The sequence below is a fragment of the Mercenaria mercenaria genome, chromosome 14 (assembly GCF_021730395.1).
Source record: "Mercenaria mercenaria strain notata chromosome 14, MADL_Memer_1, whole genome shotgun sequence".
Classification (NCBI taxonomy): domain Eukaryota; kingdom Metazoa; phylum Mollusca; class Bivalvia; order Venerida; family Veneridae; genus Mercenaria; species Mercenaria mercenaria.
In genome coordinates, this window is record NC_069374.1 from 1727260 (window position 1) to 1753654 (window position 26395).

Sequence of the window (26395 nt, forward strand, 5' to 3'; positions counted from 1 at the left end):
TTAAAAATTAAAAGTTAAATCGGTACAATTCACGAATTTGAACCTTAGACACGGAGGCTTTGGACACCTGTTCCGTTTCTTGGAAAATAGAAAACGATTGGTTAGTTCCGCCGGTATTTCTTATACACAAGTGTTTAAATTTCCTCTTGTTTTGTAATGCTAGAGGTACATTAGTGGCTCCTTACTTGCCATCTAGCCCCTTTCCCCCCATACGTTTTGCGCACTATTTTGTTTTCAAGAGGTTTTAATCTTTGATAAACCAGAAACATATATGTACAGGGGTATAACAAGAATTCTATATTTGGTACATAAGGTTTCACCAGTAAAGTTATTGTGGCGAGAAATTTTGACAGTTAAAGTCTAGTTTGTGATCTCCCCTTTTCAGGTACCGTGGAATTTTAGATGGTTTCATTTTAGAAGATGTAATACCAATCATAGGGATCCGTCATGTGCTATGATAGAGGGGAAAAAGTTTTATGATAGAGGGGATATTTTTTGTTTAAAATGTTTTTTTCGATGAAATTCAAGAACTTATATGTGAAAAAAAATCATCCATAAATAACATAAATATAGACAAGACATTGTCAATTTCAATCTTGACTACTACGTTCTTGTACCCCATGCTATCGCGCCACATATTGGTAATATCCGACTCATAGCCAAAGCTCCCAAAAATCCGCCATTTTGACCTTGACTGGACATTTGTTTTTTTGAAATTGTAATTTCACCTGAGTAAACTGAGCTACATGATAAAATATTAAGAAAGTCAGTAGGTCACATTCATGGTCAATGAAAACCAAAGAAAAATATCAAATTCAGTTTTACTATTTGTGTGCAAAACTGTGTATGTCATCAAAATTTCAAGGCTGTATCTTAAAAAAACAAGAAGGTAGGTCAGTAGGCCAAGGTCACAGTCAAGTGACATAATATCACTAGGGGTCATCAGGTAATTATAATTAAACAGTCTTGGAAATAGGATCAGATGATTTTTTAAGTATTTTTCCTATATAACTCACATAATAACTAAGTGACCCCTGGGCGGGGCCTCTTTTAACCCCAGGGGCATAATTTGAACAATTTTGGTAGAGGACTACTAGACAATGCATCATACCAAATATGTTAAGCCTAGGTCGTATGGTTTCAGGCGAGAAGATTTTTAAAACTTTTTCCTATATAAGTCTATTTGACTCTAGGGAAATAATTTGAACAATCAAGTTGAAGCATGCAGAGGAAAGTGAGACAGGAAGAATTGACGGCAACGAACGCTGACATATCAGTTCCCCAGTACATGAAACTGTACACGGGAAGCATTGAAGGCAAAGCCGGTTAATATCGATTTTCATATATGGGACCCTCCTCAAGCCCGGTACATGAAACTGTTCACGTGAAGAAAATTTGATATCATCACATTTCATGATGATATATGGGGAGGTCCACAAAGCCCGGTAATCTAACTGGCATGCTGTTTCAAATTACATTGAAAATGATATATTTCCTTTTACATTTATTGGTTTTACGCGCCGACTTTTCAGGTTCGACAGATATCTATGGATGGACAGATAGGCAACAGATCCAATCAATTAATTCCTTAGACGAGTGGAAATCGTTTTGAAGATGTCGCATTATCAAGTTGAAGCATACAGAGGAAAGTGAGACAGGAAGAATTGACGGCAACGAACGCTAACATATCAGTTCCCCAGTACATTGAAACTGTAAACGGGAAGCATTGAAGGCAAATGCGCTTAATATTGATTTTCAAATGGGCCTCTATCACATGAAGTCACGTGAAGAAATTTGTTGACATCATGAGATATATGGGAGGTCCACAGCCCGTACATAAACTGTACCACATTAAGCAGAGTTAATAATCTGATTTGATATATGGGCCGCCTCACCTCAATACCGAAACCATACTGTGTATGATGACATGAAGTTGATTATTAAATGTGTCATGAAATATGGGTAACCGAACACGAGTCAGGGATACACTGATTATGAATATGGCGTCTACCATCCCATACCCGAAACTAATTAAGTATTGACATGAAGTGATTATAATGGTCATAAGGCACGGTCGTCCTGTAATGAACTACATTGAATGGAACTTATTCTCACATTTATGACGATTTGTGCGACCCTCCTCCAGCCCCGGTACTCGAAACTGTAGACTTGAAGTTTGACAATGGAAGTTGATATCACAACATTGAATATCATATATTGGTTCCTTATCGAAGCCCAGTACATGAAACTATGCATATGGAGTACCAATGGCCAGGAAAATTGATAACATTACATCTAATGATGATACATGCGTTTCTCCTCCAGCCCTGGTACATTGAATTGTACAAATGACGTACTGATGGCAAGGAGAGTTTATGTCATCACATCTATGATGATATATTGTAGCTTTCTCCAATCCCATCACATGAAGTACTGATTGAAAAGTGATATTATCATATCTGATTATGATATATGGGATCCTCCTCCAGCTCCGGTTCTATAAACTGCACACAATCAGTGGCAAAGAATGTTAATGCCATAACATCTCATGAATATATAAGTGGTCCTCATTAAGCCTGGTACATGAAATTGTACGCATGAAGTTTTGATGCCAAGGAAAGTTAACATCATCACACCTGATGATCAAATGTCGGACCCTCCTCAAGCCCAAATACGTGAAATTATACACATAAAATACTCATTGCAAGGAAAGCTAATGTCATCACATGACGATATATTGAGGCCTCCTTTAGTCCGGGTACACTATGCAACTGAAATATTGGTGGCGAAAATAGTTGATATGATCACATCTAATTATCATTTATAGAATTCTCCTTCAGTCCCGGTACATTAAACTGTACACGTGAAATATGGCAAGAAAGGTTGATCTCATTACGTATGACGATAATTTATTTTCCACTTTCTAGCCCCATGAAATAGTACGCGTGAAATATTGATCGCAAGGAAAGTTGACATCATCACATTTGATGGGCTGTATCCCCATGTAAACAAGAAAAAATGACAATACTGAAATCTAAATTATCTCTCTAATCCTAGAATTTCAAGTCTATTACCACATTTATTTTACTATCTAATCCAAAAAATACATTTACAAACAAGTTATAGTTATTGATAGTTTCACACTGAATAAATATGTTTAAGAAACAAATAAAACAGAAGAGATAATGGAGATCCATGTAGTATATTTAACACTTATTGTAAACAAGACAAAATTGGTTAATACTTTGTATATAAAGTGCAAATAGTGATTTAGAAGTTCGTAACATTTCGAAACGGCCCTTAGCAGCTAATGATGATAAGATACTGAATAAGAAATACATAATATAAATAAATATTAGAAAGACTCTATTGCTGTTCTTGATATCAATATAGAAAATAAAGACACAAGAACACGTAGCAAGACAAATAATTTTGACAATGTTGAGCAAATACTATAAAATCAAATATTTTCGCTGTGTCAAAATGTAGCGAATTAGAAATATTGAGTGTGTATGCGAGGTTAATTATTCACAGGATTGATAAAAACGTTGTTGTTCTTAATACGGTCAAAATGAAAACGATATTGTCGCTATATGTGAGATGTCTCTCACTTTGCGAACATAAATCTTCGGGTAAAAAGTAAGCATAGGTATAATATGAATCAATAAAGTCTTCTGATTTCACAAGTCTTCATCAACATAACAAATAAAAATGGCAACTTTTACAAAGTTCGAATATGTTCTGTATTCAGTATCCATTTAATAGTTAAACATATATCAATAAAGTCTTCTGATTTCACAAGTCTTCATCAACATAACAAATAAAAATGGCAACTTTTACAAAGTTCGAATATGTTCTGTATTCAGTATCCATTTAATAGTTAAACATATATCAATAAAGTCTTCTGATTTCACAAGTCTTCATCAACATAACAAATAAAAATGGCAACTTTTACAAAGTTCGAATATGTTCTGTATTCAGTATCCATTTAATAGTTAAACATATATATGTTTATCTGTTAAATGGATACTGAATACAGAACATATTCGAACTTTGTAAAAGTTGCCATTTTCATTTGTTATGTTGATGAAGACTTGTGAAATCAGAAGACTTTATTGATTCATATCATACCTATGCTTACTTTTTACCCGAAGATTTATGTTCGCAAAGTGAGAGACATCGCACATATAGCGACAATAAAACCGTCGCTAACATTTCTGCTTTTAAAGTAGATATAGATTTGTAAACGTAATTTATAAATGTTTTGAATTTTGTACCTCCTACTTTCTGTCGATTGGAATATTTTTTGTCAAATATATCCGGCAGAGAGAAAACTTCTAGCATAAGGACAGGTTATATATTTTTACTAGTCACCTAAAGTATTGGCTAAACATCTAAGATGTACTCTTGAATATAAAAATGCATCAAGAATCTAGGTTCAGACGGATAAACAAGCGGAAAGATTTGTCACAACTAAACACACATTTCATTCAACCTGTCAGTAATTCTATTAATAAACTTCAAAGAAAGAACAAGAAAATGAAATAATCATGAACAAAGATCCAGCATGTCAGGCCAACATCTATGGTGACTGGACAAATGTTACCTTACCTTTTTTTATTCGGCGCATTCGCAACATCTTTAGTGGTGGAAATTTGCTCGGCCGTTCCTTTGCTACACTATCTGATTCATCTGGAAGTAAGTTATTCGAATTTTATTTAACGGTTATGCATATAAACAAAGCATGTAATACTTCTTTATAATTATCTGCCGATTATCGATCACATTTAAGACTATTAATATTAGTTTACTTGCTATTTTAAGATTTAAAAGACGACTTAAATCTGAATGAAGTATAACTACGTTTGATACAATAATTTCCTGTGTGATCCTTCTTATTAAACTTAGACAAATATTGGTACATTATCTGTGGAAATTATTACCGCTAGAGAATGATCCTGACTGTTTGACCTTCAATATGTGTCATGACAAATTGAATCATTGAATGTGCTAGTAAATGGAAATGTTTCCAGTTGCTACTGATTTCGTAAAATTGTATTTTGGTATCTACAATCATAGTATTGCATTAATATGGAGCTAAAGATTGTGTAATCTTCCAGACCGTTAGTCTAGTAAAAGAATAGAAATATGAAACGCTTAAGGTGTAACAACTTACTGGCTTTACTTTATTGTACTTAAAAGATCTTTGATCCAAAGGTCAATGTGACGACATAGTATAAGAATAAATTTTTTCGAGTAAGCATATATCGCATAACTTCTTGATGTACAATGGGCTTATTCACAGCGAATCATGCTTAATACAGGGAGATTTTAGCTTAATGATTTTATTTTATGTATAAAAACAAAGTGTAAGATATAATGTAAGCCAAAAACAAACTGCATAACAACTGTCTCGAAAATGTCGTCCTCACATTTCACATGACAACTGTAGCAGGGTCAAAAATCAGGCGATATTCTTGAAATAAATATTTTGATTTTTGAGGCATTTCATTTTACCATTCGCTAACATATTTTGTTCCTACCTGTTTATATATTAGTTAGATTGGGGTGATGAAGTTACGTTTCTCTTTTTTTTTAACATTTTATGAATACATATGTTTGCTTTATGACGGGGAGTGATGATACTCAGTGTTTGATTTCTAATACTATTACTCCTTTTACGGAAATTTTGCTTTTTTCACGATTGAAACGAAACGTTTTCATCAACAACTGACACATTATTATTATTTGTTTCTTTCAACATAATATTCTTCTAGATCTTCCATTACATTAAACACAAGCTTATTTTCCAATAAAAATGTCTTGAAAAAAGTAGCAATAATTTTCTATTGTTTTTGTTAAAACAAGAGCTGTCTCCGTAGGATGACACATGCCCCCGATGGCACTTTGAATGAATAGTTATGGCTGATGTTAAGAGTTTAGGACCTTTGACCTACGGAGCTGGGTCTTGCGCGCGACACATCGTCTTACTGTGTCACACATTCATGCATAGTTATTTTAAAATCCATGCATGAATGACAAAGATATGGACTGGACATGCCCATCAATGCACTATCATGAAAAATGATCTTTAACGTCTAAGTGTGACCTTGACCTTTGAGCTACGGACCTGGGTCTTGCGTGTGACATGTCGTCTTACTGTGGTACACATTCATGCCAAGTTATTTGAAAATCCATCCATCGATGACAAAGATATGGACCGGACACGCCCATCAATGCACTATCCTTTAACATCTAAGTGTGACCTTGACCTTTGAGCTACGAACCTGGGTCTTGCGCATGACACGTCATCTTACTGTGGTACATATTTATGCCAAGTTATTTGAAAATCCATCCATCGATGACAAAGATATGGACCGGACACGCCCATCAATGCACTATCCTTTAACGTCTAAGTGTGACCTTGACCTTTGAGCTACGGACCTGGGTCTTGCGCACTGCACGTCGTCTTACTGTGGTACACATTCATGCCAAGTTATTTGAAAATCCATCCATCGATGACAAAGATATGGACCGGACACGAAAATTGCGGACAGACCGACAGACTGACAGACCGACAGACAGACAGACGGTTCAAAAACTATATGCCTCCCTTCGGGGGCATAAAAAAGAAAATACTCCTTAGCGATACTGGCAAACCAAGGAGTGAAATTAATATTTTTACTATGCCGCAGAAGCGAGCAGATATACGCTTGATCATTAGATTGATTCCGTAATAGACCTAATAGCATCTTAAGTATAAGTATAAGAAATAAATTATTTACTTAAGTATTACTTAGGTTAGAAATTTATTTTACTTAAGTATATTTGTTATTCATAAAACAACAGTATAGGTAATTCTTGTTTTTTTATTGTGGACGAAAACATTAAATCAAAGGCCTGAAGGGCCTGAGTCGGCTAATGACTGATGTACTGACAGTATAGTCTACCAGTTTCAGTTTGTATTTAGTTTTTTTTCTTAAAATTTCATAACACAGCTCGATATTTACCCAAAATATTATATCCGGATACGATTACACTTTTCTCCAGTTTCAACAATATATTTTACAAATTGTGATGATACGAAGACATTTAGCAGCAATTGGCAGTATCTGACATTGAAGTTTACGGTTAAATTACCTCTTATTTAAATCTTTTCATAAAAAAGTTGTTTCGTTTCGTAAAAGCAGCCAAACATAGCCAATCTACTTTCGATTTCAAAAACTACAAGAAAATACAATTTAATGTTTCGCCGATTTGTTTATTTCTCGAAAAATAAGAATTAAAATCATTTTTAATATCAGTAGTAACTAAACAAACCAGTAAGAGCTTCTTCTTCCGATAATTTATCAGTTTATTGACTGCAAAATTCAACCCACGCAAAGTTTATAGAAATCATACGATGCGTGTTTACGTTCAATGTGGGAGAATTAAGGCTGATCGGCTGTGTTACCTAACGCATCCAGACCATTCAGATTTTGTTTTTAAAAAAGCATTGTGTGCGTTTCTGTAATTTTATATACGTTTTTATACGCTTAGAAATTATTAGACATGCGTATTTGCATTATTTCTATACGTAATTTACGCTAATACGCATCTTATCAGGAGCCCTGTGGAACTATTTTTTGTCTTTCGCTGGATGTTACCCAAGCTTTGTAAGCCTGCGCAATTCTTAAAATGCACATTTATGCTTAATGAGTTACATTCGAGTATTGCACAATTACAAGTCATAAATATGACAGATTACATCGTATATTGGTCATAGCAAAGGGAATTGACACAACTTAACTTCATTCATGCAGTGAACTGTTTGAAGTTTGAGAAATCTAATGGAACTACATCCCTTTACGTGTTATTCGGTCCATTTAGAGAATCGCTGAACAGCAAGGACTCGTCAAAAGGCTTTCAGCCTTTAGCCGACTCAAAAAACCCATTAATTTCAGACAGATACAACATGCACAATTATGTTTAAAGTGCTTTTATCTGAAAACAACACCACGCTATTTTATTTTCTGACTTAAATCATTTCTTACGTATTTTAAGTTTTAGCTGTTTTATGACTAGAACTTAAGCATTTACTTAGACTTAAGTTGAAATCACCACAAACGTAAGTAAAATCTTAAACTTAAGTCAAAACTTATACTTAAGATGCTTTATGAATACGGCCCCAGATATAAGTGTATGTGTGTGTCGCTTAGAATACCTATATGATTAAAGCTTAGAAAATCCGTATTATTGTTAATATCAATAAAAGATGGCCAAGAAACTGGAAACATTAACCTACATTTTGCACAATGCCATAGATACTGCCATAGATACTGAAGAAAGATTTAGATCAAATTAAATCCATCTGAATACAATAACTTCTGTTAGCATCTGATCCATCACTTACCTAGACGCTTTCTGGTCATTCCTATACTTTCTGACGAGCAGCTGACTATAACATCTTGCACATTTATGTGTTCCTGCATCTCTAAAGATTTTCTTAGCATAACTGTTTCTTTAAGAAACTCTTTTCCATTGATTGACTCAAGAAAATCTGCAATGGCCTTGCAAGAAAAGCAATGGATCTTTATGTTGACAGAAACGTCTGAGTTCAACACATCAATGATTTTACAGTCTTCAATGGTATTAATGTAACCAAAAAGGCGGTGAACGCATTGGTCAGTAGAATGTACAGTCGTATCTGTATCAGTACTGAGAGTGTTAGTATACTCGTTCATGCTTTTGTATATCCGTTGATTTCCTTTAGTACTTGTCTCTCTCGTTGGTCCAACAGCTCTTATATGTAACTCCAGTTCGAAAGGCTCTGAAATATTTTTGTTTTTGACAGGAAAATTATACAAAAGTAATGGAACACATGTTATTTATTCAAAAACAAATTACTGTATTATTTCACTTTAAGTTTGGAATATCCGGCTAGGCTAGAGTGTAACTGTCTGTTGAGTTACCGCGTAAGCAGTTATCTCAGAGCAGGATTTTCCCACGTACGGCCAATCATAGATTTTTTTGCATGTCACAAACAACAAATTGTAGTATAAATGAAAAAAGAAAAACTTGTATAGCAATTTTTCTTACAATAGCGTATTAAAAAGCGCATGTAATTTATCTTCGTAAACATGAAATAAGTCATGACGTTACAATGACAACAAATAATAATAGTTATTGTTTTGTTTTAAACGTAATGTTTAATGTTTAATAAAAAGGTAATATGGATTCACTAATTTCACTTGAAACTCCCATGTTTCCATTCATTGCAGCAAAACATTAATATTTCATTAAATAATATTTTTGGATCGAAAAAAGGAATAAAAATAAACTATTATATATTTTATTTTTGTCTTTTTTGTCTTTTTCCCCAGTCAGTTTTCCCAGGAGAAAAACATCTGGTTGATTTTTCGCAGGAAAAAACAATTTGATTCTTTCCCGGGGAAAATCAATCGGCTCGTTCCCCCCGCCTTATATAATTTTCCTACTAAGATTTTTTTGCACAATTAAGGGAGAAAAAATAATCAGTTGTTTTCATCCGCACCCCGTCTCGGCTACATTTTCCCCTATTTTTTCTTAGTCTTAGTTTTGTACACAAACAAGAGAGAATACTGACTAGTTGGTTCTTTTCCCGCTAATACGTCTACATGTACTTATCAGACTGATAAAACAGGCTGAAATCAGAAGAAACTGACCAGTTAGTTCTTTCCCCGCTGGAGTGAATATATTTGCATGTTTGAATAATACATGAAGAAGGGGGAAGACAATGACTGTTTGGTTCTTTCCCCCGCCCCCACATTACGTATTTATCTACATGTAAAAATAATAGACAGTGAAGGGGGAAGAAACTGACAAGTTGGTTCTTTCAACGCTATAGTATGTTTTCATCTACTTGTGTGAAGAATAGACAGTGAAGGGGAAGACATAACTAGTTGGTTCTTTCTCCACTAGGAAATATGTATCTACACGTGTGAATATTAGACGGTGAAGTGGGATGAAACTAACAGGTTGATCGCTCCCCACCCCCACCCCCACATACACTCCTTGGATTTATGTATCTAAATTTGTAAAAATAAGATAATGAAGAGGGAAGAAACTGACAAGTCGGTCCTTTCCCCCATCATATGAATGTATATCTACCTGTGTGAATATAATACAGTGAAGGGGGAAGAGACTTGCTGTTTGGTTCTTCTCCACTAGAATGAATGTATCCGCACATTCGAATAGTACATGGTGAAGGGCGAAGAAACGGACGAGATGGATATCCCCACATAGTATATATGTGACTGCATGTGTGAAACTGACAGGTTAGTTCTATATTCCCTAGTAAGTAAATATCTATATTTCTCTATGATAATAGATGGTGAAGGAGAAAGAAACTGACTAATTGGTTCTTTCCCCCTTGTATGTATGTAGCTGCATGTTTAATACACAGTTTAGGGGGAAGAAACATACTTGTTGGTTTTTAACCCAATCATGTATGTATCTGCATACCTGAATAATACACAAGGGGAAGAAACTGACTACCTTGTTATTTACCCCTTAATATGTATGTATCAGCATGTCTGAATATTATACGGTAAAAGGGGAAGAAATTATCTAGTTGGTTCTAAGTATCCATGCATTTCAGTGGGAGACGATTAATTTTTTATGCTTTCAACAAGGAAGAATTATTCAAACGAACTGTATTCAGGTTTTGAGTAGCCACAGATACCTACTTGTCCTGTCACTTAAAAAGTGATTTATGCATATCATCGCTGGAATGCGCAAAGTTCTAGACAACAATTTTATTTTATTATCACTCCAATTTCTCAAATAGTTCACCTTAATTGGGTCAAATTGCATTAGTTCATGTCCGAATGATTATCTCACATTCAACAGAAATCAGTTTTAACCAAATGTCTTAATGACTCCAATTTACAATACAATTTCAATGTTCTAAGTAGGCCGAGGTCTTGAAATTCATAAAAGTATGTAATTTCATCATTCGATTTTACTGTTATCTTGATATTTTCTTTTAAAACTAGACTATTCTGAATGAATTTAAATTTGAACCACGTGCATATAGTTATTTGAAAGTTATTTTGAAAATTGTAATATTTCCTAGAAGATGTCTTAAGTGCATGTTGTCATACTGTTTATAGCTATATGCAGCACTGTACAAGTATTATTTCAAGGATTAACAATTTTATCTAGCTTTTCTTAAATTATATGAACTTATACAACATGCTTAGTTCTGAATGTTTTTATTTACCAATCCTTAACCACTAGTTTTGTTGGGAAATAGTTATTGAATGTACCACGTCCAATCGCTTTTCACAATTATGTACCAACTGAACTGTTACTACAGAAAATCTTTGAATTAAGATATAAGCATGTATCGATTATATCGAAGATTCAAGCTTTTGGTCATGCCCACAAAAAGAATACAAAAATTTTGAAATGTGCAATCGGGTATAATTCCAGTATATGTGTACATGTTTAGTATAAACCTAAAAGGGAATAATCGTAAATCGATATTATTTAGATACCTACACGTGTCACCTCTTTTTCATAACATTATTTTCAAATTCAAAGAAACAATTGTCTTTACTTGAAAACATGAGTGAAAAATTAAGATTGGTGATAATTAGTTTTAGATGATTTAACGCTTAACATACACATTATTCACATAGTGGTGTTTGCTCTAATATTTCCTAAATAATAACTTTGAGAAGTTCTACATATGCTTAACAGTTTCGTTACTAGCTTATCTGAGCGTTGAGAAAGGGTGATATGATATTATACGTTGCTAACACAATCAAATTAATTTAACAAACGATGACATCATAAAACAGTTCGCTCGAGCTTCCAATCTTATCAAAATCTCGATCTTCTCGTACCTCATGTGTAGCGTTTTTGAGTCGGTGGTTTTTTTCAGATTGCATTGACTTCCACCGTTAACTAATTCGAGTATTTTTTTACTGGGGACCATATGCCGCTTTTCATGGAATCGCACTTTTTTCATTCAATATGATATGTGCACCACCACATGAATTCATCTGCGGATGTCTCTAATTATTTTCACTACAATACATATAACATGTGTAGATGTAGAGTTCTGCTTAACCCGGAGCTAGAGGCCGTGGATGGTAACTTGCATTTCCATTACCGGCCATGAACAGGCTTTATCAAACTGAGCATGCAACAATTTCGTTATTTCGTGTTGGTTTTCCACTTTTTCTACTTCCATATCCATATACTAGTATTATTATCTGGCATTGTTATTAGTTAAGAAATACATCATCTTTAGTTTTTACTAAATATATTTTAGACGAGATCGACTGCTTACTCAACAGATCGAACAATTTCATTTTATTTGTATTTCATTTGATTATGAAGTTTGTCAAGGGTTTCTTAAACAAGAGTAAATATCAAATAGGACAGGCCAATGTAGATAAAAGTTGTTGCCGACAAGGCAATCCTTAGCAAACACAGTGGTAAGGAAAAGCAGGATAAATAAAACACAACAATGCTCGTTTATGTTTACAGTCAATCTCCTCATCTCATCTAGAGCAAGAACCTCTTCTCAGTGATGTTCGCCCGAAAGGTTGAATAGAACAAAATATAAAGTGCGCTTACTTGATTCTTTACTTTTTATCTGTGTCGACCTGAGGTCATTCATCAGCTGAAGTTCTTCTTCAGTCTCTGAAACATTTATAAATTATACTGTTCAACATTTATCAGTAATATTAGACGAATTCTAATGCTAAACACGATCACCTGTCCTCAAAATATTGCAGTCAGAAAGAAGACACTTCGCATATAGCTTGTGAAACATTTGACAGTAGAAGAATAAAATGGGTACAAAAATACTTGATTAATACATACTTTTTAACTTTTCCTCTAGCAGCTGTACTTTAGTGTGATTCTGAAAATGATAGTTCCAATATTTTATATCAAATAAATTATCATAAGCCAGTACTGATCTTCAGTTTTTTTGCTTTTTTCAACATATCTACAAATTCGATACATTATTTAAAAAAGATTTACAGTTTAAAGTGGTGAGAAAAGAGTTTAAAGTATTTAGATTTTTTTTACGGTGAGCATCTGAATTTTTAAAATGATTAAGTCAAATAAAGCGGTATATGATCTAACATGTTTTTAATTTTTCTAACTATTTATCGAAGCTAGCATAAAAGAAAATAAATATTATTTAAATATATTATCATGGCTCTTATCTAAAATATAATTTAATGAAGCCTTATTTTCTATGCCTACCTGTTCCATTGCATTTTGAACATTATTCGCTAATTCACTCATGGCATGCTCACGCAAGTCGCTTATCTGCCTTTGAAGATCTTCGGAAATGTGAACTTCGATCTGTTTGTCCCTTAACTGTTTAAAAAATATAGAAACATAGTTCATTATTTAAACATTTTAAAACATTCCCCCATATATGATACAAAAACTCGCAGAGAGCATACTGATGCATATTGTATATTGAAAACGGAAACATATCGACTAAATTTCATATTTTGTCACGGTCCTATGTCTAACCCCTCAAGCCGCACTTGGAATTAAATGAAGTCAGAGTTTACATGTACAATATTCCAAGATGTCAAAACATAAATCAAAGCCCTGAAAAGACTGATAGCCAGTGCTTAGTGAATGATATTTCAACGGATACACCTGATGAATCAACATTTCATTTTGCATAGACATGATTTGAACAATGTTGGTAGAGGTCCACTAGACAAAGCTAGAGGCTAAATATATAAACTCTATGCATTGTGGTTCAAGACAAGTAGATTTTTAAAGACTCTTTGTAAAACTACATGTGCCCCAGGATGATGTCAGTTTTAACCCTTACCCTAACCCAAAACCCTAAACCCTAACCCTAGAGCAGAGTGATTTCGAATATTTCGAATGTGAATATAAAGTTCATAATTATTCTAGAAGCCGTTGCTGCTTGTTTATTTTTTGTTTAAAACAATAGTCTTCAGTTGCCCACTCACTGGTCACATAGAAAACGTAGGAAAATTCAAACGACTCGAGGTTGAAACTTGGTAACTGATTTGGAGATATAGCCAGTTGCTAAAACACTGGCTAAAATAGGGTCATCTGTATCAGTATTGGTTTGTACAAGATGTAGTAATCATTCAAGTTATATATTTTTTTCATTTAGATTTTGTATATTCTTTACTTTGAGACCAACTTTGTGAAAGTATAGTTTAAAATTCGCGCATGTACGATTTGATAAACAGAAACAAATTTGCTCACAGGTGACCGCACAGCCTTAGACAATGACCGATTGGGAATCTTGAGTCTCCCTCCATCATCAAAAGTTAGAAAAGTCGCCATTTGACTTATATTGTGCCGATTTGTCTTAAAGTGGATATCTTGGAAGATCCCTTAGAGGCATACAAGAACAGCAGAAAATTATTTATTAAGAAATGATTATAGAATATATTTTCTACGAAATAACTGCAAAATCATGCAGAAAGGGAATTTCAAATAACAAAGTTAAAGAGTGCCGCTGCAAATAATTATAAAGTGAACTATACAGATAAGTAATCACCTTTCGGCTAGCAACTACAATAACCGATTTGATATCCAACTTAATAATATCTTATTGTAACTATCATGCTCTTTCAAATTCATGCTAAATGTATAAACAGATCAAATAATTTACTATCTTTAATACATTTAATTTGATACAGAATTGTTACAACAGCTCTTTTCGTAAAGCGTGTCTTGCCTACATAATATTTGGGTGATTCAAGAAATAATAAGTTCTCAATGAGTAACCTGTGTTTTGAGTTCGTATGAGTAAAAATATATATCACAAAGGAACATGTTTTTTCGATTCTAACACGACATACTAGTATTAACAGTGTTTGAAAAAACAAAGGTAATTACTTTTTACGACATTGCTACGCACCTGGATCGGATGACGTCATTGCACGTGCGTGGGTTAATTCAGAATAACCCGAAATAGATTTTGCCTCTACATGTATGTAGGTTGTTTGCTGGTCGTGTTAGAATTGAACATACATATATCTGCTGATTAGCAAACACAATTTGGTTTGATTCATAATAGTCTTTCAGTAATTAAAACGAACAATTCGTATATATTTCAAAACTGAGAGCCGTATAATTAATGCACGGTTAGTAAGGTGTTTGTACCTTTCTAACATGTTTGTACTTAAAATCCGTTATACATACACATACGAAATAAAAAGCCCAGAGAAGCTGATACACTTATCTGCCTGCAGATGATGCCATTCTTTTACGGATTAGTTACGTCACTTGTAGACGATGAAGTGTTTAATTTTTTGCTTTCACCGGAAGTCGGACGATAATGCGATACGATATTACGAAACTGTCACGTAATTGAGCGTCACTTCGCATTGCAGAGTGTCAGTCAACGTTGTCGATTGTCGTTCGATTGGTTATAGACTTAGACACGACACACGACAATGAGAAAATGTCACTTCGCATTATCGCGTTGTTGAGCGTCCAGTTGCAATGCCATGCATCGTGACAAAACGGTGTGATTTGTTATATCGTGCTACTGACACGCGACAAGACAATAAGACATCGCGATATTATCCCCTCACATTGTCGCCCGTCGTTTAGCATTGTCGAACTATAATTTTAAGATACCATACAATACAATGCTAGGAGCTTGATATTCTGTTTATCTATTCACCTAATTATGCTGATCATTTGGAGATGTATAGATTATAACGATTATAAATGGTTCAAACTATTTGTGCTAGAGGCCGTAGTACTGTTCTAGAAGGTGTCGGTATCAACAAATAAAATGTTTACTATCAAACTTTATAAGCAGATAAACAAAAGTTTACGTCATAGGGTGGGAGTAAATTTCGCATACTTTAATTCGTCCACCACCTCGGATTTATAAAGAACACTGTGTATGGGATACATTTTTGCCAGAATGTTACAAAGCTTTTCCAATCCAACTCAGTGTCTTGCTTTATTTACACAATCACATGGGGTTTGTTAAACTTATATTGGATGTAAACCTTCTATACGAAAGAATCATTATATAGGTCAAGTTTCTGTCAAAAATACTAATAGATAAACTTACCTTATTCAAGGTGTTAATTGCTTCTTGAACATCTCGTTGGTTGGACAATGGACTTCTTTCATTAATGTCTCTGATCTCAAGTGTTTTAATAAACAAGTCTATATAATCATGGAGTTGACCTTCAGACAGCTCATAGTTTGCATTGTGAAGAATATCATTACGTGCTTCCCTCGCCTACAATAGTATAAGTTGCAGTCAGATGAATGTCTTTCTAATTGACTTTTGTAATCATTTATATATCAGAATCAAAACCATATAATATGTCTTTACTATTGATATATATATATATATTTTACATTATTTTGCCCTTGTAGAGCAAAATATACACTTTTTGGATACAGTGGAAAATAGTGTTGAATTGATATACGTGGGATCAATATGAATTAAACCGACTCCCCGAGCTGAAATTATTATGCAAATAGTTTACATTGTTACAAATATTTGTACACATTTGCACATTTTCAAAAGGAGTGCTGTGTGGGTAGTTTAGCTCTTTGAATGAAGTTTTTCATGTTTGAGGGTTGTCCATCTGCGGATGACTCTAAATTGCTTTTTGTACTTTTAACATGTGTAAATGTTGAGTTTTGCATTGAGTAGCATGCATTTCCACTACCGTCCATGAACAGGCTCAATCAAACCGAGCCTGCAACATTTTCGTTTCTGTCGGGTTGAGTGACTTGTGAAGTTTCCGCTTTTTCTATTTCATGATATTATATCTATATTCAATAAATCTATAAAAAGATCCACTAAAAGTGTTAGCAAAAGTAAAAATAAAGACAATTTAGAGAGTCTGTTTATGCAAAGTAATTATAAAGGCATAAACTCTCTTCTGGAACATTACTGTCCACAGACTGAATGGAACACATGAACCCTAATGATCTGAAAAATAACAACATTTGATCAAAGTGCGGGACGTTGCATTTGAAGGGCGTTGTAGGGATTGGTAAATACATCATTAAAGCTCTGCCCCCGTCCTACCTTTTAACCTTTATTTGTCACTGAAAAGGCATGAAAATCCTGACTATGAACGTGACGCAGGGCTTTAAGAAGATATTTTAGAAGCACAGAAAGCAACCAAGTAAACATAAAAAGCATATTCGGTTTGACTGTGTTACATTCATTTAAGATGTAATGAAAAGTGCAAGAATGTAATGTCACGTCATGTCCTGATTCAATTAAGAAACCATGGTAACATTTCAAATTATAGAACAATAGAGTTAGTAAGGTAATACATTAACCTGTTTAAATAAATCTGTTTTTCCATCTATTGAGACGTCACCAAGACTTGTATGGAAGAAGGTGTTGTTGATGAATATGCACAGCAATCCTGCACAGTCAACATCTTTCGCTGACGTTTTGCCTTTGTAGCCTGGAGTACTGATATAACATGTCGCAACACTCCAAGGATCGCTGCTCCACTTTTGTATGTCCGTGTTCTTTAGTAACGGATCATGGAATCGATGATCATAAAGCATTTGATCGTGAAATGCACTACAGAAGCCTCCATTAGGACAAGGTCTCCTGTTATGTGGTTTCGTCGAACAAAGACACTTTGATTTATTTGGACAATTTCCCTTTGCGTGTGATGGGAGGAGCAATTTCTCTGTACAGTTTGTACAGGCGTTTGCATTGGTCGGAAGCCTCGTCAAAATTTCAGAGTGATGTTTTCTTACAGTAGTATCGGAAAACCTTTCTAGACCGACTTTCAAATATTTCAGACCGGATGCACCTCTGACCCAATTTCTATACAGTTCTTCTGCAAGTTGTTTCCTGTGTGAAAGACTGTTGCCTGAAAGATAAATAATACATTTATGTACGAATGGAGAGGAAGTGTATTCTTTTTTAACCGAGACATTATATGAAAACAATCTTGTCTTTTAAGGATGCAGTATACATGTCAAAGAGTTAAACGAAAACAATGCAATATAGTTCGAGTTATTAAATCTTTTAGATGCCAAAATTGCATTTTTCCTTGTCACTATCCCTTTAAATAAAATATAGGGTATACAGGTTTGAAGTATATGGTCCTCTTAAGCTATATCATAATCTATTTGAAAAACAAAATGTGAGTATATAACACTTTTCAGCGGATTTAAGTTTAATTCCTGTCCCTACAAGTCTGCATAATGGAGAATTACCTTTCTATCATAAGCTTAAAATGTCTGTATTGTGGGACTCATATTTCTATAGTAATGCATATTCTCCCAGTTTGAAGCAACTATTTTTATATTTCGACGGCTGCAGTGTCATTTTCTTTATAAGCTAAATAGAATATTTTAACATCGGACACTTAGCATTGTATCTTATCTTGCAGGAATGTTTGAAATATCTTATATTCTGCATGCCCTTAAAAAAGTATTAAGAGGATGCCTCTTCCCTGTCCTATGTAGCTGCAAAACATTTTCTTTTTCAAGTAACACATCTATCGCTTCTCTGTAGATTGTCTTTCATGGAAAAATAATGTGTGCTTGTGATATTATCAATCCCATTGACCATCTTTAATTACAGTTTAACAGTTTTAACTGTGCGGCTTAAACAGGCAACATAATTTTGAAGTCGACTGGTTCGTTTCAGTTTTCACATTTATTACGTTTACGATATTATCATTTTATACTGAAATATTGACTATTTTAGCGTAATTATTTGTATGATTGCCAAACTATTACAAATTCTTAATTCTAAAAGGGCCATGATAAATAAGTCAGCAACAGACTTACATTCCGTATACATTTAAATACAAGCACATAAAAAGTTGCAGAATACTGGATCATTAACCTTAACGAAAGACTCATTCAAACTATTTCGGCAAATAACAGCTATTAGCTGTTTATAATTTAAATTAGCTCAAATAGAAAATTTTTCAAAATCAAGTATTTCAAATATGAAAGCTAATAATTATTAGCGGTTTCTGACACGTAAGGTCTTCATATCTATGGCGTCATTTTAATGCTAATGCAACAATGTTTTGTAGATTTTCGATAGTAATTCATTCATTATGTCTATTAACTGAAATTATTTAGCTTCAAATCGGGGACAGGCTATGCAATTTGCTGGGGTTTGGACGTTGGGATGTTTACGTTTTTGTTTATGTAAGCAAGTACTGCATAAAAGTTTTCTTTTAATATTTTCCCAGCAACTACACATTCGAAATAAAAAGCCGAAGGAAGCTGATATGTCTATCCGCCTGATGGACGAAGTCATTCACTAAGAGTTACGAGTAAAAAGTCACTTATCGCGTAAAATACACTACTTTTGATTTCGTCATGATGTCGTTCGCTAATCTGAAGCGCTGCAAAAATAGTTCATAGGAAGTGTTGACTATTTATGTTTAGTGTGGAAACATACCAGCTTATGGTTTCTATATATTTATTACAATGATGTATCAACTATTTACATTTCATTTAAAATTATATGAAACTAATAATGGCATGTAGTTAACTGAAAGATACTTGTTTGATGGTAAGTATATTAATATAATTACCGTTAATTATCAATTCTAAACTTGATTTGTCATCAGTAAAGTCAATTGTGTAATAACCCTCATCCTCAAATTTTGCATTCCGGATTGTCAGTCTGTGTTCTAAGTAATCTATGGAAACAACTCGTCTATTACAAGGTTTAATATTTTGGCCATTATGCCGCCAGACAGCTTTATTCGTGTAGCGGTTGACGTCGCAAGATAAAACAATATCCATATTCTCTCTGACATCTGTTTCTGGTGTAGCTACATGCAGACATTTGGTTATTTTCAACGGTTTTTCTGTAATGTATATTATAGTTTATTTACAAACGTCAAATAAAAATAAAATCAAGATGATAATTTAGGCATGTTTTTAAAGACATTATTCTATGTTTATTACGTCATTGATGTACGAGGGGCGTTAAAAATGTAATGTTACTCCGCATGTGCCGAAAACCGCATCTAAAAATGATAAGCGGTTATGGAACTACATACGCGGTAACATTACATATTGAACGCCCCTCGTACATTTAATAACTTCACCACAGAATGAAATATAAAGACGCTGGATGGAGATGCTTTTTCTTAGACAACATTTTCATGATGAAAATAAATTTAAAAATATGAACAAGGTTAAAACAGCAGGTTCTGTTTTGCAGGAAAAGTCACATTTTATTCATTATGTCCTGACATAGACTTTTTTGAAAAAATGATTTAAAGTTTCAAGAAGTAGATAAAGAGTAGCCGCTTAAACCAAATAGTGTATTCTTGAATTTCTTACAAACAAAAGGTAGCCCACTGTTATAGTATTGTCGCATTAAAAGAGCAAAGTACTAATAGCATTTTTATGAAATAAAACAATTCATTTATCATAGTTAACAATCAAATAACAAAACATATGTGCACTCTCCTTACACAATAATATAGTCAGAAACGTTTACCTAAAACTTTCAGATAAGCCGATGTTGAAGAATTACCACATGCACACAAATAATTCCCTGCATCTTCCAACTTTGCATGAGAAATTGCTAGCCAGTGGGCACATTTTTTGTTAACTACAGCTACAGTGTCGGTTTCTTCTACAGGTTTGTATTCATGTCGCCATTTGACTGTTTTCTCAGAAACATTGAGTCTGCACGTAAGAATGACTGGTTCATCAAGAAAGACACATGTGTCCTGAAGCATTTCTGTAAATACTGGATTGTCTGTAATACAAAAATAATCATATATTTTATCTAGAGTGATTAGCATGCAAATGCTTTTCAATCTGCATAATTAAAAAAAATGAATAATTTATTCTATATCAAATATTTATATTATCAATATTTGTTATAGCGTTAACAGGAGCTTGTACTTGTTGCGAAATGATGACCATTTCATTGTTATTATTTTACTGTTTTATTTGACAAGGGTGCGGCGATGGAAACTTGTTTAGCACATACAATATTTTGACCATAGAAAATTGAACTGTTTGTAACAATTCAAAACAAGTCTGATGCCAACTTGTTCAAGTGTAAAATCTGCGACATAACAAAGATGCCATTTAACCTTGTTAGATTCAGTTTAATCTATTATTATTATTATTATTATATGCAATCTGAACGTAAGTCTACCCTTATAATGGATAGGACATATTGGTTGTCATGAAAACATTTCATACATCACTTGTCAGTTGTGTCTGTAACTTGAGATAGAAGTAAGACATCCATAGATATCAAATTAGTTATAAAATACATGTACTATAAAATATATATGATAATTCCTTATTAACTTCAGATAATTCATAAACGTTTGTAGCTAAGATAGAAACACAAATTGTCTATTTGTACATGTTAATCATTTCGTATTTACGTTAAGAAATAACTCCAATTAGGTAATAGTTGTAAAATACACAGTTAAGCAAATGTTTTATGTGTTAAAATGGTCATAAAATAAAAGCAAACTATATGTGGAAAATAGTTTCTATTGTGTTTCATGTGCAATATTTCTTAGCTGTTTTGCAGTCGAAACAGTGACTTAGATGATGCTAAATTATAAAACCCTGAATAAATTCAAAAACAAAAACATAGACAGACCATATTTTGGTATTTTGTTTTCCTTTTCAGCCACAGTGGCGCCATTTTCCCCATCTGTTTCTGTGATAATTTTGTCTTGTTTGGCTATTTTAAAATGCTCACTGACATCGCTCGTCTGTTTCATTTTGTTGATCAGACCGGAATCAACTCTGATAGATTCGGATTTGAAACAATAAATCTTCCGATTGCAAATGAATCTGCCCTCATCATCAATATCTTTGACGAGCTCAAGTAATTTCAAATGTAACGTATCCCATTTTGTCTTGAACGTGTTGTAGTTTAGCGCAGCAGAGTGGGCATAGTTATCTAGGTCTTTCCTCTGGTCTTGTATGCAGGCTATTGCTTCAAGCTTAATACTGTCTAAGTCAGACTCAAATAGGACCAATGCTACAACACAAAGCAAGCGTGTATCCAAAACATCAATGTTTGCATTCGCTTCATCGTTTTCAAACAACTGAAGACACACTGCGTTGTAGTGCTTGTTGAAAATGTCCTTCTTCTCTACTACTAGACTAGCAAAATTTCTCCCGCGTTTTTTGACTTCTTTTTCTATCACTGCTTTCAAAGCAACTGGCACAGCTTCTTCCAAAAGAAACAGGTATCTCAGATAATGTTCGTGGCCCCTTAGTAGGCCTATATCCTCCTTACCCTGTGTGTAAAATAACTCAGAATTAAATGTCTCGCTTTTGAAACTGAAACTTTCATGCGTACCAACATACATGTATTATAAACAATTCTAACATGATCCGCAGCAAGTGCTATATAAATATATAGCGAAATCGCCTATCTGCGATAAATTATAGTTGGCTAATACATTCAATCCCTTACGAGTGTGACATAAAAGATTCTACTTCATTTCCATTATTACAAATCATTTTAGGGCAAAACGGTTGAAAATAGCATTTCAAAAATATATTTATGATAAAAAAACATACTGACTTATGTGTAGGACCGTAAAACACGTTTTGACCTAAACGAGCGAATTCAGTTAGCTGAATTATGATTCATCGGTGACGCCTTAAATGTTTGACATAAAGTATGACATCATATTGATGTGACGTCATATATAAGTTAAGCCTGTAACTCCTAACACTGGGTCAACTAACCTAATTTGATTATTCTGTTTATAAATAAATTGCGAGCTATTAGATAGCTAGTTTATAAATACTTCTCAAAATTTACTAATATAAAATTAACAAATATCTATACATTCCATTTGCTATGCAACACTTTCTAACCATAGAGGTAAATTGTAACTGCATATGGGTCAAATGCCACATTACGCTGAAAATGTAGTACTGTAATATGCGAACTATTTCCATTGTTAATAATAAATATGTTCCAATAATTATATCAGTTAATAAAGTATGGGCAGTCGTTTGGATGCGAATAATTAAATCTCTCGTGCTACGCACTCGTGATTTAGTTATTACGCATCAAAACTTCTTAAATAATGTTATGGCAAGAATTGTAAACTTTACATACCCAAATATATTTTTAATATTTTGTTAAATGAAACATTTAAACCTATATATGTTGTTGAGGGCTCGTAGTTTCATATCAGTTGCTTTCATCGTTATGGGTTCGAAACATAGCCTTGGGTTTATATCTTTTTATACGAGTAAGCTATCTAGCTGGCAAACGGAAAGTATCCGCCGGGGTCTGAATGAATTTTGTTTCCAAGAGGGTCACATTGACTCTTCCACCACCGTCAAAAGCTGGAAATGCTTCATTTGATTTACACTCGTGTGTGTGTATCTTAAATCTAACTGTATAAGCATTATTTTGTCCAAAGAAATATTACAAACATCTAAATGCTTGCTTGTGTTACATTGTAACTATATTATACTTGCTTCATTGGTATTTTTATTCTACTAATTTTTTTCAAATTTATTTGATTATTTCTATAAAATATGTAATAGTTCCTGTTTGCTTTGAGCCTACAGCAACGATTACAGTCCGGAAAAAAAGTAAAGTGTAAAGAATTATACCGTTGTCATCCTTGAGCTGCTAGGATATCAGTCAATATGCCACACCATGAATATCTGAGTCCTAAAAAATAAAAGAATGATAACAGAGATAAACATTTACCTAATATTTAAAGTACTGTCCTTCTTTCTGCAATAAACTTTAAGAATTTCCTGTGACATGGCCTTGTGACCTAGTTATATATCCTAGATAACCTTATTGTAAATTTGGTCTACAGTTAATAAAAAAGACCTTCGTTTCATGTAGATAATATGGCATCCAGAGTGTTAAGAATGGTTTTATTTAACTTACTGACCTACCTTTTACCGCCACATCATAAACATTGACCAGACTTAATGAAGACAAACATTATGACTATGATTCATAGAGATCAGATAACAATGTAGAAAAGCAGATAAAGTGTCTTCTTATGGTATATGTCAGAGACACTAATAATCGGCGCTGCCATGAGAACTTCTGGACTTATATTTCTTTCCAGAAAATATTTTCTTAAGCCTTGGAAATAAATAAAAGACACAGGGACTTCCAGACTTAAACAGACTTAACGACTTATCAACCTCGCACTTGTTGTCGTGTATATTCCTGGCCAGCCTTGGCGTTGTTGTTTCTTATTGTAAAAGTCTTTAACTTTCTTCAGTACAGAGTTCTGATAGAATCGTCCAGTGACTGTATGACCAGATGGACAAGGCACTTGAATGACTAGAATTAACATAAAGACAATTGCGAACAACATCTTTTTTTTTAGAACTTATGGTTTTCTTGGCAAACAGGGGCGTTTATATCTTTTTTATTCCATTGCTTCTTATCATCCCTTCCCTGTGGCTAAAACAAGTGCACCCAGGTTTTGTCACCTGTAGGCAAGTTAGAAATAACCCAACTGTCACAGCCTTTGTATGTTACACCCAGATCTCTGACATGATCGACGCATTTTACGTCACACCCACCAACGTTTACACTTGTGATGTTCAATTTCGCTAACTGTTGTCTGGTTCCATATATAATTATTTCAGTTTTAGACTGATTCATTTTCAGTTTGAAGGTTGTCATCCATTCTATGATTTCATTGAGACAACTGTCAAGTTGTTGAAGAGCAGTTGTCTCATTTTGAGAATTTCCCGCTTGAATTTTGAACTCAATGTTATGGCCATCTGCGTACCTATCGAGATCGACTGGATATGTCTGTACAACTCGGTTGAAAGCCATTATAGAATACTATGTATAAATTTGGAGAAATCAGGTACAAACACTATATATAGCACCAATTAAAGCTTACGTCTGCTTAAGTATAAATAGGTAGATAGGTAGATGGGTGACAGAGACATCTTTCTGATGGAAAAAGACAAATATTTATGCTAGATTATTCAAGACAGACATAATGGTTTCTAGATGGTTTGGTTTGGCGGGTTTGGAACTGTAAATGTTGCCAGATATTATGTACATGTATACTTCATATATTTAATGGACTCCATGATTCAAAGGACACACCAGCATCTCACTTTGTTAACATTTTTCGATTTATCTAGATATCAGTGCCAGCCTATAAGTATCGTTGACTTTTTTAAACTTACAACAAAGCAATGGAGCAGTCTTTACTGTTAGCCGAACACAATACTAATATGGATGAACACTGAACATTGTCAATAGTATCTTAACTGCCCGGGCGGAAATACTTTTACTTATACCATCTAGCATTGAATCTTATTCCAGCTCACGATTGATATTCAACTATATCATACATCTAATATCGATTAAAAGCTACGCAGAAGATCGAAATTCAAATTTTCAAAATGTCTTATTTCAAAATAATATTTAATTTTAAACTAGCTCCATATCAATATATTCCTGATAATGAATTACAGCCTGTTTGGAGATTATAAAGCTAGCATTGAACGTTAAGCTTACTCAAACATTGAGCGTGCTCAATATCCCAAATCTAGCATTCTAGCAATATATTTGTAGGCAGATCATATATATATATTTCATCCCTTTATTCAGCGGTCAACTCCCTTCTCCGGTCGCGGTCAGATTCCACCGGAATTCCATCCTGACCGCCATATTTGACCCCTTTTCAGCGGCCATTTTGCTTCCAAAATTTTTAGGCGAGAATTGCCGAAGATACCCGATTTTTTATTGTTAAGTTTCGCGTTATTTCACCACATTGCGAAAGTAAATTCAGGTAATATAAATGAATGTTGGTAAAATAATAGACTTAAACGAAAAGGAAATGGGCCTTAACGCTAAAGTTTTGATTGAACACTGGTCAGAAGACTTATATATAGGGGAAAAAAGATGTGGAGAAAGATGCTCAAGTCTTTACATTTTAATATTGTCTATAAACATTTAAAAATCAATATATATATATTTCTCTTATGGTTATATATTTAGACAAACTGACGAGCCATTCAAGGCGAAAATAGTTTTTGACGCTTCTATTAAAATTTAAGAAAATCTAAGCGAGCGTGTGAATAAAATCTGGAAAGTAGATCCCTCGGAAGCACCGAGAAGAAGGCAAATAGTGAAAATTGCAGACTCGGTTTGATTGAGTCTGTTCATGGGCAGTAATGGAAAAAGCAGCACTGCCCATGCCCCCTAGCACCGGCTTAAGCAGTATTCAATCTTCAAATCTAAATGAGTTGAAATCAATGATCCCGAAGGACCAGAAAATATAACAACACTGAGATGAAGTCAGGGCGACTTTTTACGGCCGCCACACAGCACTTAACACCCGCTGTTGTGAAGTAAATAAAATCAGGAAAGTAGATCCCTCGGAAACACGGAGAGCAAGGC

The 26395-nt window shown here is 33.9% G+C and overlaps 1 protein-coding gene across 1 annotated transcript in view; it reads right to left on the reverse strand.

Annotated features, from left to right (window-relative positions):
• LOC123528060 (uncharacterized) overlaps positions 1 to 23673 on the reverse strand; it is a 74871-nt gene extending 51198 nt beyond the window's left edge. The window contains exons 1-11 of the mRNA XM_053522810.1: positions 23611 to 23673; positions 21620 to 22268; positions 20486 to 20749; positions 19566 to 19844; positions 17323 to 17873; positions 16085 to 16258; positions 13249 to 13365; positions 12859 to 12898; positions 12610 to 12675; positions 8393 to 8809; positions 4612 to 4692 (exon numbers count right to left, since the gene is read on the reverse strand). Coding sequence (XP_053378785.1) covers positions 4612 to 4692; positions 8393 to 8809; positions 12610 to 12675; positions 12859 to 12898; positions 13249 to 13365; positions 16085 to 16258; positions 17323 to 17873; positions 19566 to 19844; positions 20486 to 20749; positions 21620 to 22268; positions 23611 to 23619 — 2647 coding nt within the window. The 5' untranslated portion in view covers positions 23620 to 23673. The remainder of the gene's footprint in view (positions 1 to 4611; positions 4693 to 8392; positions 8810 to 12609; positions 12676 to 12858; positions 12899 to 13248; positions 13366 to 16084; positions 16259 to 17322; positions 17874 to 19565; positions 19845 to 20485; positions 20750 to 21619; positions 22269 to 23610) is intronic.
• Between the last annotated feature and the right edge of the window lie 2722 nt (positions 23674 to 26395).